The 16459-nt window shown below is 52.4% G+C and overlaps 1 protein-coding gene across 1 annotated transcript in view; it reads right to left on the reverse strand.

Moving 5' to 3' along the window:
* Window positions 1-849: 849 nt before the first annotated feature.
* Window positions 850-16459, reverse strand: part of CAB39 (calcium binding protein 39) — a 71031-nt gene continuing 55421 nt past the window's right edge. The window contains exons 5-9 of the mRNA XM_045845679.1: window positions 15804-15972; window positions 8874-8933; window positions 5294-5359; window positions 3960-4103; window positions 850-3399 (exon numbers count right to left, since the gene is read on the reverse strand). Coding sequence (XP_045701635.1) covers window positions 3211-3399; window positions 3960-4103; window positions 5294-5359; window positions 8874-8933; window positions 15804-15972 — 628 coding nt within the window. The 3' untranslated portion in view covers window positions 850-3210. The remainder of the gene's footprint in view (window positions 3400-3959; window positions 4104-5293; window positions 5360-8873; window positions 8934-15803; window positions 15973-16459) is intronic.

The following is a 16459-nucleotide window of genomic DNA, read 5'->3' on the forward strand; positions in this document are numbered from 1 at the left end:
GTGGCCGGGAGGAGCCGCAGGGGCGGTGCGCCTGGGCCGCTGTCCCCTGTCCTCCGAGGGGTGTCCCCGAGAATTCTCGGGTGGGACTGCGGAGCCCCCAGCAGGCGCAGCTGTGGAGCACTGCAGCCTCGGAGAGCCGTCACAGCTCCCCTCTCGGTGGACCCTAACCCGTGCGGCCGGCGGGGCCATAACCACACCACAGGGGGCAGCCTGAGGCTCAGTTTCCTTTCTTTTATGGGGGGTGGGGGGGACACCTGACTGGTGACTGGTGGAAAGTAGAGCTTGGGCTAGAGCGTGACCCAGCCCCCCACGCGGCCACTTCCTGCCTGAGGTGCGACTCCTGGTTCCCACTCACAGAAGGGCAGAGTCACGCGTTCTGACCTTAGGGGACCCTGCCGTCTCGGGGAACTGTGACATGCAAGCAGAGCGAACCACCTAGAAGAACTGGCAACAAACAAGATGCTATTCTGGCAAAGCGTTCTTGGCAAGAGCACCCCCACCACTGTCCCCCGAGAACGGGGCTAGAACAGAGGCCGAGGACAGGCGGCGGGCCCCGGGGGCCCCGGACCACTGCGCCTGCGCCGCCCCAGCGACTCACCGCGCCCCTGCCAGGGGCCCTCGCTCCGCCGCGAGTTGAGTTGACGGTGGAGGGCCAGGGAGCGGGGAGAGAGGGCCCGCTCCGCGACCACGACACCCAAGACAGAGCCCCGATAGAACGAGAAGGCCTGGGAGGCGTGGGCGGGCATGTGGTCTCCGGCTCGGCCCGTGACCCCAGCGGGGCTCGCCACGGGGCTGCGCGGAGGGACGCGGGTGCGCGGCTCCGCCGGACTTCGACGACACAGGCAGCAGTGTTTCTCCAAAATTTTATTTGAATTTAAATTACAGGGCCAGCCAGATAGTCGGACAAGAAATGTACTTTCCCTGGGGAGGAAGGAACGCCCCCACGACACCGCCAACAACTGCGCACACCCCCACCTTGGGTTGTTCGGGGTTAAAAATCACGTGGAGCGACCGACTCATGTAAAATCAAACCTCTAAACACAAAGAAACCACTGCCAGTAGAGCAGTTTTGGTAATATGAATATATTAAATGGTCATAACTTCAAATGCAACTTTTCAACCTTGAATGTTTTCACATTTTTGTTAACAAACAAACAAACAAACAAAGAGCCCCCAAACCGTAACTCCCTCCAGACCCCCGTGGGCAGCAGCACGCCCGCAGCCCCCGGCACGCTGTGCCCTCACTGCCCCACCCCCCCCAGCGCTGCGGTGGCGCCCCCGCGTGGAGGCTGCTGTGTCCTCTCCGGTTCCAGGAACCGGCCGGCAGGGGGGCCTTCCTTCCAGTCGGGGTGACGTTCTCACGGGAGGCCCTGACACCAGCCCCAGCGCACGAGGCCCAGGGCGTGCCGTCCCGGGCCAAGCCTGCCGTCCCCACCCCCTTGGCGCTTTCATTTCGAGGAGCTGAGGCCGCTCTCCCTACCGCCAACGGGACCCACGGAAGATCTCACACGGACGGTGGTCAGGACAGCCTCGGAGGACCAATCTCAATGCAGGCCGTCGTGTAATTCAATAGAACGAAATACACCTGTGTTCTCTGGAGCTATTTTCCTAACTGGTGTTCTTACAGCCTGTTGGAACATCACTTGGGAGTCTCATTTTACTGGCCGATAAATAATTCAATTAGTAAGAGAGGCTAGCAAAGAATAATCATATAAATTTCTCAGTCAGCCACAGCCATGCTGAATCTGAACTGGCAAACTCTGGTCTGCACGTTGTTAGCTGTGGTCTTTGCATCGCTAAGATGAACAGATTCCATTCTAGTAACTTCACAGAGATGTGTTCTAGGAGACGCTGCTCTGCCGTGGTCACAGTAACAAAAAAGTGGTGCAAAATCAGTTACTTTATAAATACTGATAATTTGCAGCATTAAGGAACAGGACATTAAAAAAAATAAATTTCCCCATAGAACACCTATGACTAGGAACTCTTCCTAAGAGAAGCCGAAGTCTCAACTACTCAGTTTCACGACTGTGGTGCCGGGTCACGTGCTCTAAAGAGGGCGAGGTGCTCTACGACGGCCTTCCCGCACACACACAGAGTCAGCGCTAACTTAGCGTGACCGGTGTCACTCACAGATCTAGCAAACTCATGGCTCGTTTTACACGAATAAGGCCAGTCTTGTGCAGGAAGGTGGAGCTGAGTTCCGAGTCTGTATTGTACCCTACCAATGGCACCCCATTAGATAACTGAATACGAAGGACTGGTTTACTTTTTCCTTTTAATGCTGTGATACTTAAATGTTAAATCAGCATTTTCATGTGATCTGAAGTATTTCAATTACATATAAGCATTCATTTTTTTTTGCAAAAACTCAATATTAGGTAATAGTTACATACTAATACAATAACATTCCTCTGCTGTACAAATTAAATCATTTAAAAGAAATGAGCATTCTAAGAATTATATACAAAAGAAACCTATAAGCATCGTTGAAGTGATATGTAAGGTGTTGTCGCTAGCTCTACTGTTTGAAAAGACCTTCCAAAAGGGAAATTAACAAACACCTTCCAACATATCCAGGTTTACAAGTCTTAAGAAAATCAAAAGTCAAAAAATTCTAGAAAGCTGTGAAAAGCATATATACATTTTCCTCATGACCTTATGAAGCTTCACACTTTTAAGAAGTTGCTAAGTTTCAGTATCAAGTTATTCTCATGTCAATTTTATCCACCCAAAAGCTTACGTCATGGATGTGGGCCCCTGATTCCACACACAGCACGGTCTTCCTCTGGTGAAGGCGACCTTCTCACCAAGAACCCACGCCCAGCTCTCACAAAGACCGCCGAAAACCCGCAGGTCAGTCTGACCCCACTGACGCCCTCCACCCTCCGCCACATACCACCCCTGCTTCTGCCCTCGGGAACCTAGCTGTGTCCACAGCTCCTACAGCAAACAGGGTCTCTGAATCCTGAAATGACACAAAGATCAAGAAAAGTCCACGTGTGCTCTAGTGTGCAAGAAAGCAGCAGCTACCTTCTCCAGGTTCGACTAAAAAAAAAAAAACAAACAAAACAAGGTAAAAGGAAAACCGTTCACTTAACAGCAGATGAGCAGTAATGTTCCTCATGAATCGGAAAGAGTGCCTGATGCCGCAGAGCTAACAGCAAGTGCTGGGTTTGGGTTTACTAGTTTGGATGTCTACGGGGGCGGTTAGGCCTCTTGCTGAGCTGGTCTCTTCAAGTCCCTGATCTGTTTGACCAAGTAGGTCTTCTCGTCATTAAACTGCTCATCCTCGGTCCTGTCGTTCTGAAACTTGCTGAGGAACTCGATGAGTTTGGTCTGGTTCTTGAGGAGGATGTCTAGGATGGGCTGCGTCTTGTTGGGGTTGGCGACGAACACCTGCCGGAGAGGAACGGCCGTCACCCGTGGGAAGGGACGAGACCCACGCCCGCAGGGCGGACCCAGTGCTTCCCTCCCAGGGGCACCGGGGGAGTCTGGGCCACCCCGTCGAAGGTCTGTGCTTTGGAAAATTGTATTGTACAATACAAAAATTTAAAAAAGTCTTACGTGTTTTAGCACAAAAAGGACTGGCATGTTCATTCATGCTCTGAAACTCGGCAGTTGGCATTAAATACAGTTGCCGATTTTAGGATAAAATGGGCAGAAATCATTTCTGGGCACAGGAGGTCAGAAAGGATTTTGAGAAAATACCCCCACGGAAAGCATTAGGACACAGATTACGCCGGACTCTGCGACTGACAACCTTATGGCAGAGACAAATGGCCCCCCTCTGGAAATAAACTTGGTTTGTTCTCCAATCTAAATGGAGTGCGCCCCGTTTCTGGATCCATTTTTGTTTAAACGTGGCACCTCATTTACACAGAAAACACGACGACCACCTGAACCGAACCCCACTCCTCAGACTATCGGCGAGGCCAGCAGCGGCGTCAGTGCTCTACCTTGAAGACGTGAAAGGCCTCAAACTGGATGTTACGGCTTTTGTCTCGCAGGAGGTTCATCATTAGTTTGAGGTTCTCGGGTTTACTGATGTATTTTGTCATAATTGTGAAGTTGTGTCGGTCTAGTAACAGCTCACCAAGAAGCTGAGAAGACAGTTAAAGAATTACTCCACGATCCGAAGAAAAACCAAAGTTAAAACAATCCATGCAATAGCCGTCACCCTCAGGCGCAGAGTAGCTATCACTGGCTGCTCGGAACACGGCCGCGCACTGGCCGCCCAGCGCCCCCTTCCGGTGGGTGTCCGGACCTGCGGCCAGCCTGGCGCTGCTCTCCGAAGGGAACACTCAGGCACATTCGGCCCCAAACTTAAGACTGTGATTTTATTTACCTGAATTTCACAGGACAAAAAGGTCACGTCCAAAGTTTTCCATACACTAACTTTTACACAGGTCAAAGTTATATCTGATTCAAAGGTTTACAAAAATGAAAACTTTTCTATTCCTTCTTAAGCCAAGTATCCTGGAGATGCTCCCTTTTTCCCTTGGTGACTCCTCATCACTAATATTGTCAATTAATTAACAACATCAACTAAGCTGGAAAGAAATCTGTGCATTTAGGGCTTGCTGTAGGGTGGGTTTACACTTCATCTAACTTATAAATCGTCACTGCTCACTCTAAATTTTCCTTTTTTTGGAAACCAGCCGCCACCTCTCCGTGTGGTCAGCGCCAAGGCCTAGTGGGGGTCTGGTGGTGTGGCCTGCACTGGGGTGGGGCTGAGCGGTGGCCCTTGAGGACAGAGGCAGAAGCAAGGTCAGGAGGGACTGCCCCTGGCACCGGGCCACCTGTGTTCGGATCCCGGCTCCCTGCTCCTTCTGAGCTACGTGACCTTGAACACGCTATTTAGCCTCCAGTGGAATCATTCAGAACCTATTTCGATACAAGCAGCCACGCACGGTCCCCAGTTTCACTGCTCACACCGTCTTCCCTCCCGCCCCCAGCACACAAGTCCCTGCCCTTCGGGCACCATCCCGGGGAGATAGCACTGTAATGTCTTCATGTAGTTGACGTGGCTCCAAGTTTTAAAAATATGCTTCGAAATCTAAAGCACTGCGCTGGTAAGAGATAAAGTCCTCTTCAAAATTCCGTGTACTGCACTTTGGTGTCTCCAAGTTACCCGGAGGTGGGACCCCCGATGAACTGTTCCTTCCCACTCCCACGGTGACCGTGGACAAACGCACTCCCCTGAAGGTCGAGACCACGTGCGAGCACGTCCCCCCCCCCCCAACACAGGGTGGAGAGACGTGAAGCACGTACAATAAACAAGCTGTCATACCTTGAGTGACTGTCTCTTTGTCACATAGTTTTCTGAATGAAGTAACTTCTCATATTCACTGAAGAACTAAGACAAAAAATAGGTATCAGAGTTAGTCAGTTTTTGAAGACTGGCAGATAATGCTATAAAGCTTGAGCAGAAACCTCTACCCCCCCGGAGGCCCGACACTGCCCAGGCCGGCCTCCTCCCACCTGCTCCGTCCTACTGACCGCTCAGGAGCCCTGGGGGGGGGGCGGGGGGCGGGGGGAGATGGCTGCCCAGCACGTGGGTGAAGACGGCTCCTGGACCCACCCCTTCCCAGCTCGGCACGGGCCCACGCGCAGCTCAACTCTGGTCCTCTTCTGCGCCCAAACCCCACACGCGTGAAACAGAGCTCCCGTCCCCTGACGGTTGCCGCACTGTTGAGTCAGCTATCATTTCTTGGCGTCATATTAGAAAATTCACATTCCTTACAGACGAGAACTCAACAAGCCCGAAGCACAACCACAGAGAGAAAAGCTACCTGTTCTCTCTGTGCACCAAGCACAGACAGAAACACTTAATAACAGGAGAGAGAAGACGTTCTGCACTGTGCTGAGTCAGCAGACACCCCAGAGAAGGCAGGATTTCGGCTCAAACTTGAGCAATGGGAGGGATTTCTTTTACAAATGGGAGTGGGGGTGGGGGTGGGATTCTTGGAGGATAAAAGGGAAGGGCCCACATGAGTAGAGGCCTGGGGAATGCAAAACGCTACAGGCTAAAGGACTGACAAGTGTCCGCCAGACTGACCAAGTGGTGCCCCGAACAAGAACAGTGTCACCAGAACGGGGGGCAGGGAAGTAGGAAATGAGGGACCCCCGGGGCCAAGGCTACACTTTGAGAAAGTGAGGACAGAAGGCCAGCTAGCTTTCTCTCTCTCTCTCTCTCTCACACACACACACACGTTTGCCTTAACTGCAGCAGGTTTCGTAAGTCCCACAGCTGTGCACCACTAGCATGACTGCCGGAGAGCAGCACGCCCTGGGGCTGTGCTGGCTGGGGTGCGGGGCAGAAGGTGCTGCTTTGGGACGTGCCCACACTACAGCCGCCCGTGCCTGTGCTCTATGCTGGGCCTTGGGCGGCATCCCTGTGTGGTTGAGAGGAGGGGCTGGCAAACTACGGCTCTCAGGCCAAATCCCGCTCACTGCCTCTTTTTGTAAAGAAAGTTTTATTGGGGCATAGACACACTCACTCATTCATTGTAAACAAACCCGTTCATGCAATTTTATTTCTGTTTTTGCAGCACGACAGACAAGAGAGCTGACGGAGACCGCAGGACCAAGAAGCCTCAAACATTTGCTGTCTGGCCCTTTCCTGAAGCGGTTTCTTCGGCCTTGGTTTGGAGCCGCCTGTGCATGGTTCTGCTCACCTCTAGGGAGGAGTGGGACGGCTACCTACTCTCTCAGGTAAGCAGCCAGACACGTGTTTTCAGGGAAGGCTGTCAGCCCTGCCTTCTCAGTGATCGTCAAAGTGACGGTCACAACAACCGGAACTGCCTTTAATTAGTACCGCGGAAAACACGCACCTCCAGTTCTTAACAGAAAAACCAAGTCAGGATATTTCTGCTACCCAATGCGCAGTTGCGGGAAATCATTCTCGTGCATCCCCCAGCCGTGCCAGGGTCCGTCCTGGATTCGGACGAACCGACGACAGGCGCCGTCTGGGCTCCTCAAAGACCTGCTCCCAGGGAACTGCATCCTAGGGCAGCGTCTCCTTCAGGGCCGAGCCCCCTCGAGGGCTGGTCCGCTCCACGACACTGCCCTTTCACCCCTCTAGGAACGCCCACACTCGTCCCAGGTCTCCGCGCCGGAAAAGGCTGTTTCTTCTGAGCAACAGGCATCTCTTCTGCTTTACAGACTGTGATCTTTTAATTGACTTTGGTTATTACACAGCCCAGGGCCAAGGCGTCCAGGATTTCGGAGCACGTACTTTTGTGCAATAACCCACCTCTGGCTTAACGTAACTTACCCACACCCCCCCACACCCCTCTCCCTGCGCCAGCTCGGCCTGCGCCGCACACACCTCTGTCAGCGGCATCGCCCGAGTCTTTCTACAATCCCGTTAACCGATGTCACCCACTAATAACACACAGGGACATCTCTTACTGCAAAATTAAACTGATGCCACTGGCTGTAGTCAGTTTCCTGGACACTGGCCAGCGTTAGCTTTGGCGGGCTTTAAGATACTGGCACGCTGAAATGAAACACCTCTCAGGCCGAGTGGTAACAGGCACGGCGCAGCGCCGTGCTGCGCACTTGACACACACACTCTCTTTTGGCCTCCCGACGGCCCCGCAGGCAGGTGCGGGTGTGAGCCCCGTGTGAGGCTGAAGGCCCTGAAGGCGAAGAGGGTGAACGAAGGCCGTGCCCAAGGGGCTGGGGGCGCACAGTGGGGCTGGACTTGAAGCCAGACTCCTGGAAGTCTGGTGCATAAGCCCACGCTTCTAACTGCTGTAAAAAGGCACCGATGACATGACCATGCTGCTGTTTTAGACCAACAAACAGAAAAAGAAACGCATGCACACCCAAAACCACGCAGGCAGAAGCAAAAGTGGGCGTCCCGCCAAGCCCGCACCATCTCTGGGGCGGTCCGCGAGGGACTTCCTGGGTGCTGTGCATGGTGTTAGGACGACACTGGGGGTGGGAGGGGGACACAGGGAAAAGGAACACAAGAATTAGCACAGGTTTTGATTATTTTAAGATTTTTTTAAGATTTTATAAGAATCTTAGTTTAGTTGAAGAACAGGGTGAACAATGAAGATTAACAATACCTAGAATTTCAAAAACTCAAATGACTGGTGGGCCCCCTAGGAGCGCCTGCGAGATCTTCAGTGTGGGGGTTGCACTCGCTCGGGTGGGCCCGGCAGGGGCTTGCGGTCTTGTGGAGAGCAGAGCCGCACGGGGCGGAAAAGAACACCTGTGCTGGGGCCTGAGGGCTGCCGTGACGGTCAAGGTCAGGTGACCAGCACACTCAGAACCACGGACAGACCGTGGGGGCTCTATTACCAGGAAGCCTGACATCGACTCAAGCTGGAAGGGACCTCACTGCCAGGCCAGTCCAGGGTCCTCACTTTACAAGTAAGGATGGACTTCCGCGTCCCCCAGCGCTCACGGCTTTGGTGGGGACAGGGGCCGGCCGCGGAGCAGGGCAGAAGCAGGCCCTGCCTCCTCTGGGCTGGCGCTTTTGCCGCCGTGGCCTCCCTTTCTCCTTGTCAGCAGCAGCACCAGCGTGGGCCCCGGCGGAAAGGAGTGTGAGGAAGTCAGTGAGCTTCTCCTTCAACCTCAACTGTGCGTCACACGCCACTCAGCACAAAGCACTTTCTTCTCTGATTCTAAAGCCAGAGAAGACTCAGAGGGCGGTGTGTCCATCAGAAAGGTAGGTCAGCCTGCTTCTGACCAAATAAAGCTCCTTACCCCACTTCAGTGGAGAAACGATTATGTCACCATGTTAAAACTTCACAGACACAGAGCAAACATTCTGGTACAAAATATAATGTAAACTTTTCAATCCTGGTAACAAAACTTAAAATTTGCTATTTTAGAATAGTATTTCATATACTTACTCTATCATAATGCTGGTCCAAAAATTCTGCACTGAGCAATTTATGTCTTGTGAGCAAATCCTAGAAAAAGAAAACATAGTCAATAAGTTGTTATGCATTCAAGTTAGTTTAGAAAAGAAAATCCTAAAACATTCCACACCATTTTACCGAATACAAACTGTTGTTAAAACTGCTATACTTAAAAAATATTTGAGCATTAATTGTATTGGAAATATAGATTTTGAATATGAGTATATAAAATCAGTACTTTGAAACTGTAATTTTAATGATTATGATTAATCACACATCTATAACTCTTAGAAGAAAAAATTGAAAAACAAATATATAAGGCAATGAAAATATACACTCAAAGAGAATAAAGAACTGCAGTGAATTAAAGTAAATAATTGTGATAAAATGTCAAATAGAATAATGCTCCTGGTGGAAAAAGAGGACATTTCTTTAATTAGAAATAGTATCAGACGCTCCACTTCCTTCCTCCTAAATTCAACTTGCATTCAGTTTCCCACCGAATACACTCTTTGGCAGAGGTAGAATTGTTGTTTAAAAGCCCTGTCATTTTATAAACATTAGCTCCTAAGTAAGCAGAATAGTGCTGCATATATATACACTCGAAAATTAGTAAGACCCCGCGTCTAATTCTGCATCGCCACAGAACAGAGCCTGTGCCTCGCACCTCACGGATTTTCCCGGAAACAAGTCAAGGATCGCGCATTCAGAAAATATCTACTATGTACCAGGTAAAGCTCTAGGTGCCAGGGCTACAAAGAAAAAGATGTGGCCCCTGCCTCCAAGGACCTGGAGGTCGGCAATGACCAGCCAGGTGCAGAAAAACGGGCACGCGTGCCGGCAGGACTGGCCAGTCACTGCTGGGAAATGAGGGGCTGAGTTCCCGCAGAGCCGCTCCTGGAGGGGCTGGTGCCAATAACCCCCCTTTCTCAGAACCAACTTCCCTGAACTTGCGCTCTCTGCTATTTACGTTGGAGTTTCCCAGGTTACACCAAACTGGTGTTACCCGAGGACAGCCAGGTCCCACAGAAATGGGGAAATGCTCTAAGAGACGTTCCACGGTCACACTGACGTGGAAGGCACTGCGGCACCGGCACTTCCAGGGGCTCCAGCGGCAGGGGGTTCCCAGGGAGCGGTCTGCCGCCATGTGCCGGCGCCGGGCCCTGCAGGCCTCCCTCCCTAGGCACCTACTGCCTGGGGACCTCAGCGCGAGCACCACTTCCACGGGGGACCCTTCCCGAGTGGGCGCCAGCACGAAAGCATGGTCACGGGTGACTCCACATCTGGGGGATTACTCAACGAATGATGTCTCATGCGAGACTGTACATTCTATAAACACAAGGGTCAAGTCTGTTCTCACTAATCTGAGTCCCCAGCACCTATGCAGTGCCCAGCACATAGTAAGAACTTAACATCTAATGAATGAATGAACGAACCAACAAAATCAGGGGACGTCTGAGAAAACGTCTCACTAAGCAAGGTTCAAAGTATGCTTTTAAGCAGGCTTCCAATTCCATCCCAAAGATTTACAGGTGTTTAAACTGCTGGATAGGATAGGATATATATTATATGCCCATGAAAGACCTACCCAATTTATTCTAAACCACCCTTTGGGATTAAAGAGGCCAAATCAGGAAACCTGGAGTTTATTTTGAGTGCCGGTACCCGAGGAGGCGCCCGACCCCATATAGGGGAGGAGGAAATGGAGGGGTAGGAGACTGACATTATCTCAGTGTTATCTTGGGGCCAGAGGTGAGGGAGCGAGAAACAGGAGAACCTAAGTTACGGGCACATATACCAAACATGCTTGTTAAGAGCACTACCCCCTTCCCGCATGCTGCGGTGGCCTGTTCACGGCGGTCTCCCGTGTGCAGCGGCCGCGCGGGCAGGGGTCTGTCTGTCGGGGTCTGCGGAGCCCCACACCCGGAGGACAGCGCCCGACACGGCAGGCACTGGGACTCGAGGGATGGACTGAATGAACAAACGAGCGGGTGAATGAAGGCATTAATGAGCCGGGATCCGCGCTGAGTGCCACTGCTCCTTCTCTGTGGCAGACCACTCTAGAGCCCAGTGCTCACTGCTCCGTCATAGGCTGACAACAGAGAAGGTCGGAGGGCGGCGTCTGAGAGACAGTGGCCCTCAGCTGGGGCCGGGTTCTTAGGAACAGGCAGGTAGAAAGTACTGCCTTACAAAGCAAAGGTCCTAAGCGTGTTGTAGGGCAGGTCTGACGGCAGGTCTGCGAAGGGGCCTTTTTGCTCTGAGGCTGTATCTCAAGTGGGGGCAAGGGGCAAGAGGCTCACAGTTGGGCCATGCAGGAGAAGAGGGATCGCCAACATCTCCCCATCTAGGGGTATCTACTTGTTATCACCTGGTTCCAAGAGATCATGAAACTTAGAAGACCACTGCCGATCTGGGAGCCAAACCCCAATGGCCTTGGGGCAGGGGAGACAGAGGGGTGCTCCGAGATCACCAGAGGAGGAGCTGAGCCCTGCGGCCCCACGGGATGGATGCCCTTCGTTAAGAAGAGCCAGGCCAGGGCCTGGAGGGGACGATCACACATGGGTGGGAGGAGCAACTGCTGAGCGCCCGCACAGGGAAACAGGGCTGATACTGAGCCGGGAAACGAGGAGATGGGACTTAGGCCGCGCCTCTGTCTCCCGAGAGATGAGAGGGAACCTTACCTCAGGCCTGGAGCCGAGGGCTCTGGACAGCTCGAACCAGGGTGTGAGGACAGAAACCAGCAGGACAGAGCACGCAGGGAAACGGCTATGCAGGCAGTGCCCGTCAGCACCCCGCACAGTTTGCAGAGCTGCTGGCTGGCCGGTGGGGGGGGAGGGGGGATGGGATTGCTCGTCGCCCACCTGTCTAAATCCCAGTGCATCCAACCCCTGGTATAACCTGGAGAAAGGTCAGGACTCATGTCCCAAGTCCAGCAGATCAAGCAGCCCACTTTTAGGATGGGTTGAATTTAAAAAGATGTCTAAAAAGTATGTAAGTTTGGGCCCCAAATTTCAGACGGTAAAGACAGCCCTGGAATCCCGAGGGAAATGGTGCTAGGCTGGGGGCCCTGGTAAGCCGTTTGGCCCAACTTCCTACCCGATGCTTGAGTATGTACGTCCAAGGACAAGAAACTCAATCCTTCTAACTGCACGGTTCCCCGCTGGAGCTCTCAGAGTCCGCACGTTTTTCCCGTGCTAGAGCAAAGCCTACGCCGGGTTATTTCCAGAAACAGGTTCGGTCCACTGTCTGGAGGCCCCCCACTCCACACGCAGCAGTGCTCTCACGGCAGGTCCCTGCCGAGTCCTCCCTTCTCCAGGCTACACACGTGCAGCTGCTGCGTCCCCCCCCCACCCACTGTCCTCTGAAAGCCATCCGCTCACTCGTCTGGGTGCCTCTTACCGCGCTGCACCCGGAGCGGAACACACGTGTGCGCCGCTACCCCGTAAGCTCAGAGTGGGCCGGGACCATCGACAGCTCCTCAGGCCACATGTCGCTGGGGGGCAGCGCCGTCAGACTGGTTAGTATGAACGACGTACGTATGCAGAGTCTGCTCACTCAGAGTGGGCTCTGCAGTCAGGCTGCCTGGGTTCGAACCCTGGCTTCCCCATCTCCCCTCCAACTTCACTCGCACTCCTAGGTGTCAGCGCCCTTTTCTGCACCGGAGACAACAACGGTGCCTCCTCCAAGGGTTGTGCGAGTATGATGAGAAGCTCCCTACTTTTTACTAACTGTTACCTGAAGTTTGGTGTGCACTATTATCATCGTGCCTATTGCCCCCACCCCATCCCATATCTACTCAACATGCAGCTGGGCCCTCAAGGGGAGAGGCCCCAGCTGCGTGCACTTAATTTCACCCTGTACACGCGGGCCTCTCTGGATCTTAGGAAGCCTTACCTGAGGCTCACAGTTATTTGTTATCTTTCCCATCACGGCCGTCACCTCCGCACCCGGTAAGTGTGCCCTGTCCCCCTTCATCTAAGCCGTTAATAATGACCGACCTGGCCGGGTGGAGAGCCAGAGGAAGTCTCTCTCCAGGGTGACGGCAATCCCTTTTCCAGCACCTTCTGGACACTGCACCCAGCGAGTCTCAGACCGCCACACTGAAACCCCACCTAGCTCCTCACCTAGCTTTTTTCATCGTCTGCGTGAAAAAACAGGCCTGTGCCATGACTCGACCAACACCTGGGGCACGCTCCCTGTCAGACAGGAACCCTAGCAGCTGCAGTGCACAGCACACACACACTGTGGGGGCCACAGTGAGCTGACGTACTAGCACTAGACCCGCACTTTGGCAGACGGAGACGCCCGTTAACTCAGCAGCAGAGCCGGGAACTGAGACCAGGCGGCTGCGCCCTGAACCCCCTGGACTACCGGCATCAACGAGATTGGCGTGACTGAACTTACTCTCAGCTCAGTGAATCCATGCTGGCTGTGGGTGCTCGGTTTCCTTCCAAAATGCTCAGTATCATCTCTTTAGAAATACTTTCTAGAACCCTGCACAGGTGTTACAGCAAGCTCCAAGCTCCACCAGCCTCTCGGGGGAATCTACCTTCTTCCACTCCGGAAAACTGGAAATATATTTGTTGGCCTTCTGGTGCCCCTCCCAATCTCCTAATTCCTTAAACAAAATCACTAATGAATATTTGGTCACTAATTTAACTATCTCAGCACCGTTCATTCAACCTACAAGACTTGGACACATTAGAGCAGGGAGTTTTAATCTCCTTCTAAGGCTCGGGCCACTGCCAGGGGCCTTAAGTCCAGGGTTAAGGGTGAGCGGCGTCTGCCTGAAAGTTTCTGTGAGCAGACTGCCTCTCCCGGGGAAGCCGCTCTGACCACACTCTCCAAGGACAGCACGAACCACGGGTCTGTTCTCCTTTCCCTATAGAAACACGCTCCGCCGGGAGGACACGGGCAAAGCGGGAGGCAGGCCGTCACCCTCCCTGCTGCCAGCACCTGGCGGGCGCGGCAGATGCATGCATGGCTCTCCCCAGGCCGGGGTGGGAGGGGCCTCAGCCTGGATGCTAGGCCGTCTCTACTGTCTTGGGTTTGGCCTCTCATCCCCTCTGCTTACGGGAGGGTTCCCTCTAATCAGCTCGCCACCTTCCTCGCTCTCAGGAGCAGCTGGGATGCGGAATCCCCGCCAGCTTCTCGGTGCTCCCCCTTCTCGAGCTCGCCCTTAGACTCCTACGAGGCTCTGAAGTTCCCCTCCTCAGGTAGGGACCACCACCTGGCTGTGCCCAACCCTGCCCTCTGGCACCAAGGCCCGGCAGGGCTGCTGTTCCCACAGTGATTCCATCACCTCACTGTGGATTTAATTCGCAGAAGCAGTCCTCACTGAGGTGACATTATCAGCAACGCCAATCAAGACTGAGATACCGGGACTCACATTTCTGCCATACCGTCAGCACACCTGTCTCACCTGTCGGTCACTTTTGCCACCAGTGCCAGGAGCACGCCAGCCATGTCCTCCTCCTCGGTCGGGCGGTCTGGCTGCACTCTCCCACGCCTCCGCTGCCCCCCTGCCTCTCCCTCACCCTCCTGCTCCACGGAGCTGCCACTCCAGGGCTCACAGCTTTCTTCCCACACGGGAGTATCTTCTCTTCCGGACACAGGGTGCGCCACACCTCCCTGCATAACGGGCCCGCAGCTTCTGAATGGTGCACACCCTCCCTCCTAAGCATGAGTCCTGCCCACCAAGGGCAGCGACACCTCATGCGTCACATGTACTGTTCTGTTATCTTCCTAAATTCACCCCATCCACATACAAATATCTGAGGTCCTACCTAAAGCCTCCGACATCCTCTTTAATGGTTTCAGGGACATAAGTCCCTGGGCACCTCTCACACTATTATTTTATTCTTATTCAATGTGGAACCCTAACGGCCAGATCACCAGGCTTTCAGCCTATTTTAAGGGTGTTCATTTGCTCCGAGGGACATATTTTACCCAGAATCCAAGGCCTGTGCTCACCTCAGGGGCTCTCTATAATCATGAAACAGCCCTTCTAAGAAAACTGGCCACTTCTCATTGTAACAGTGTTCATGGTTTCTAAGCACAGCAGCCTGCAGGTCAGTATACTTGATTCCGATTGTATTAAAATAGCAGCCTAAATATTCGCTTACAAGGGCACATATTTACTACATAAGGGAATGCAATACGGAAAGACTTGCTCTCATTGTGAGTACCACTGACAAAGATCACTGTTTTATTTACACACCTTAGCAGCACAGAACTTTGCAATTCAAAACAGAAATGTGCATGCGGCACAGCGGTATCCCACCATGCGTGGGTCTCATTTAGACAAATACACAATGGGGAGGCAAGGGGACGGGCGAGGGAGGCCACAGAATAACCTGCACCTTGCAGGCGACCCTGCCCACCCCCACCCCCGCGCTGAACAAACAAGCTCTGGCATGGCCGTGAGGTGGGAGGGCAAGGCACTGTTCTTGGGGCCTGAACGGAAGCGAGCTACTTCATCTGCAGCTTAGCCAAAGACACTGCCACAGTATGTCCAACACAGGAGGAAACCCTGGTTGTTACAGCTACATACTGTGCTTGATGGGCAGTTTAACAGAAAAAGACACTTCTGTCTTTTAGAAAGACAAAAAAGAATCTAACTTTTCCACCCTCTTAAAGCTATGACTCCATTCATATACTTAAGTCACACAGACACGTATGGGGGGAAGGGCAAAAGAAGGTTTACAGTTGTTCTTGTGGGAAATAATACAATAATTAATAAATAACAATACAAAAACAAACTGTTTCATGTACTCACGAAAGGAAACCTATTTCACCCCCCCATATAAACTGTCTTCTCTCTTCCCGCTAGGGGGCAGCAGTGTACAGGCTAGGAGAGTAGAGGCAAACCTGTAAATCGGACTTATAAGTATACATAAAATTCTCTGGTTTTTATATTACCTTGAATGTGGCAAATGCATCTGAAGCTATGTCAAATGTTGACATTTCAACATATCGGAAGAAATCATAAAACTGTTCTGACCACAGAATGATTTTTGCAAGTGGTTCATGTCTGATGCACTCTCGTAACATTATTCCACAATTTAGAGCTATTTCTGGAGATTCATACCTGCAAAAAGAAAAAACAAATGTGACTGCTCTTTTCAAACTCCGACGCCGAGGAGTTCACAGCAGGTGACACGCGGCACCTCTCCCAGGCAGACAAGGTGCTCAGGTGCACCTCCTCTTTAGGGGGCGCACGGGGCAGACAAGGTGCTCAGGTGCACCTCCTCTTTAGGGGGCGCAGGCACTCCAGCCGGGGGTGACGGTTTCGACCCAAAGAAAAATCTCAGGCCAAGAGTGGCCGTGTGACTAAAAATTCATTATTTAAGCTAAAAACTTTAAAAAGAAGTATTTAGGGCCACACCTCCCAATGGGGATTAGTTTTACATGTGGGATGCTGTCAGCACTTTAGAAAACCCAAACTGATTGAAAAAACAACGTGAAACAAATAAGTTTCCTAAATTCACAGTATCTGAACAGCTCTACCCCACAAACAGCATTTACATTTCACTGTTTCAATTCAATACTCAGAACAGCCCTTTCAAGACTCTTAG

This window comes from Phyllostomus hastatus, unplaced genomic scaffold, assembly GCF_019186645.2.
Source record: "Phyllostomus hastatus isolate PE091 unplaced genomic scaffold, TTU_PhHast_1.1 phas_contig_477, whole genome shotgun sequence".
NCBI classification, from domain to species: domain Eukaryota; kingdom Metazoa; phylum Chordata; class Mammalia; order Chiroptera; family Phyllostomidae; genus Phyllostomus; species Phyllostomus hastatus.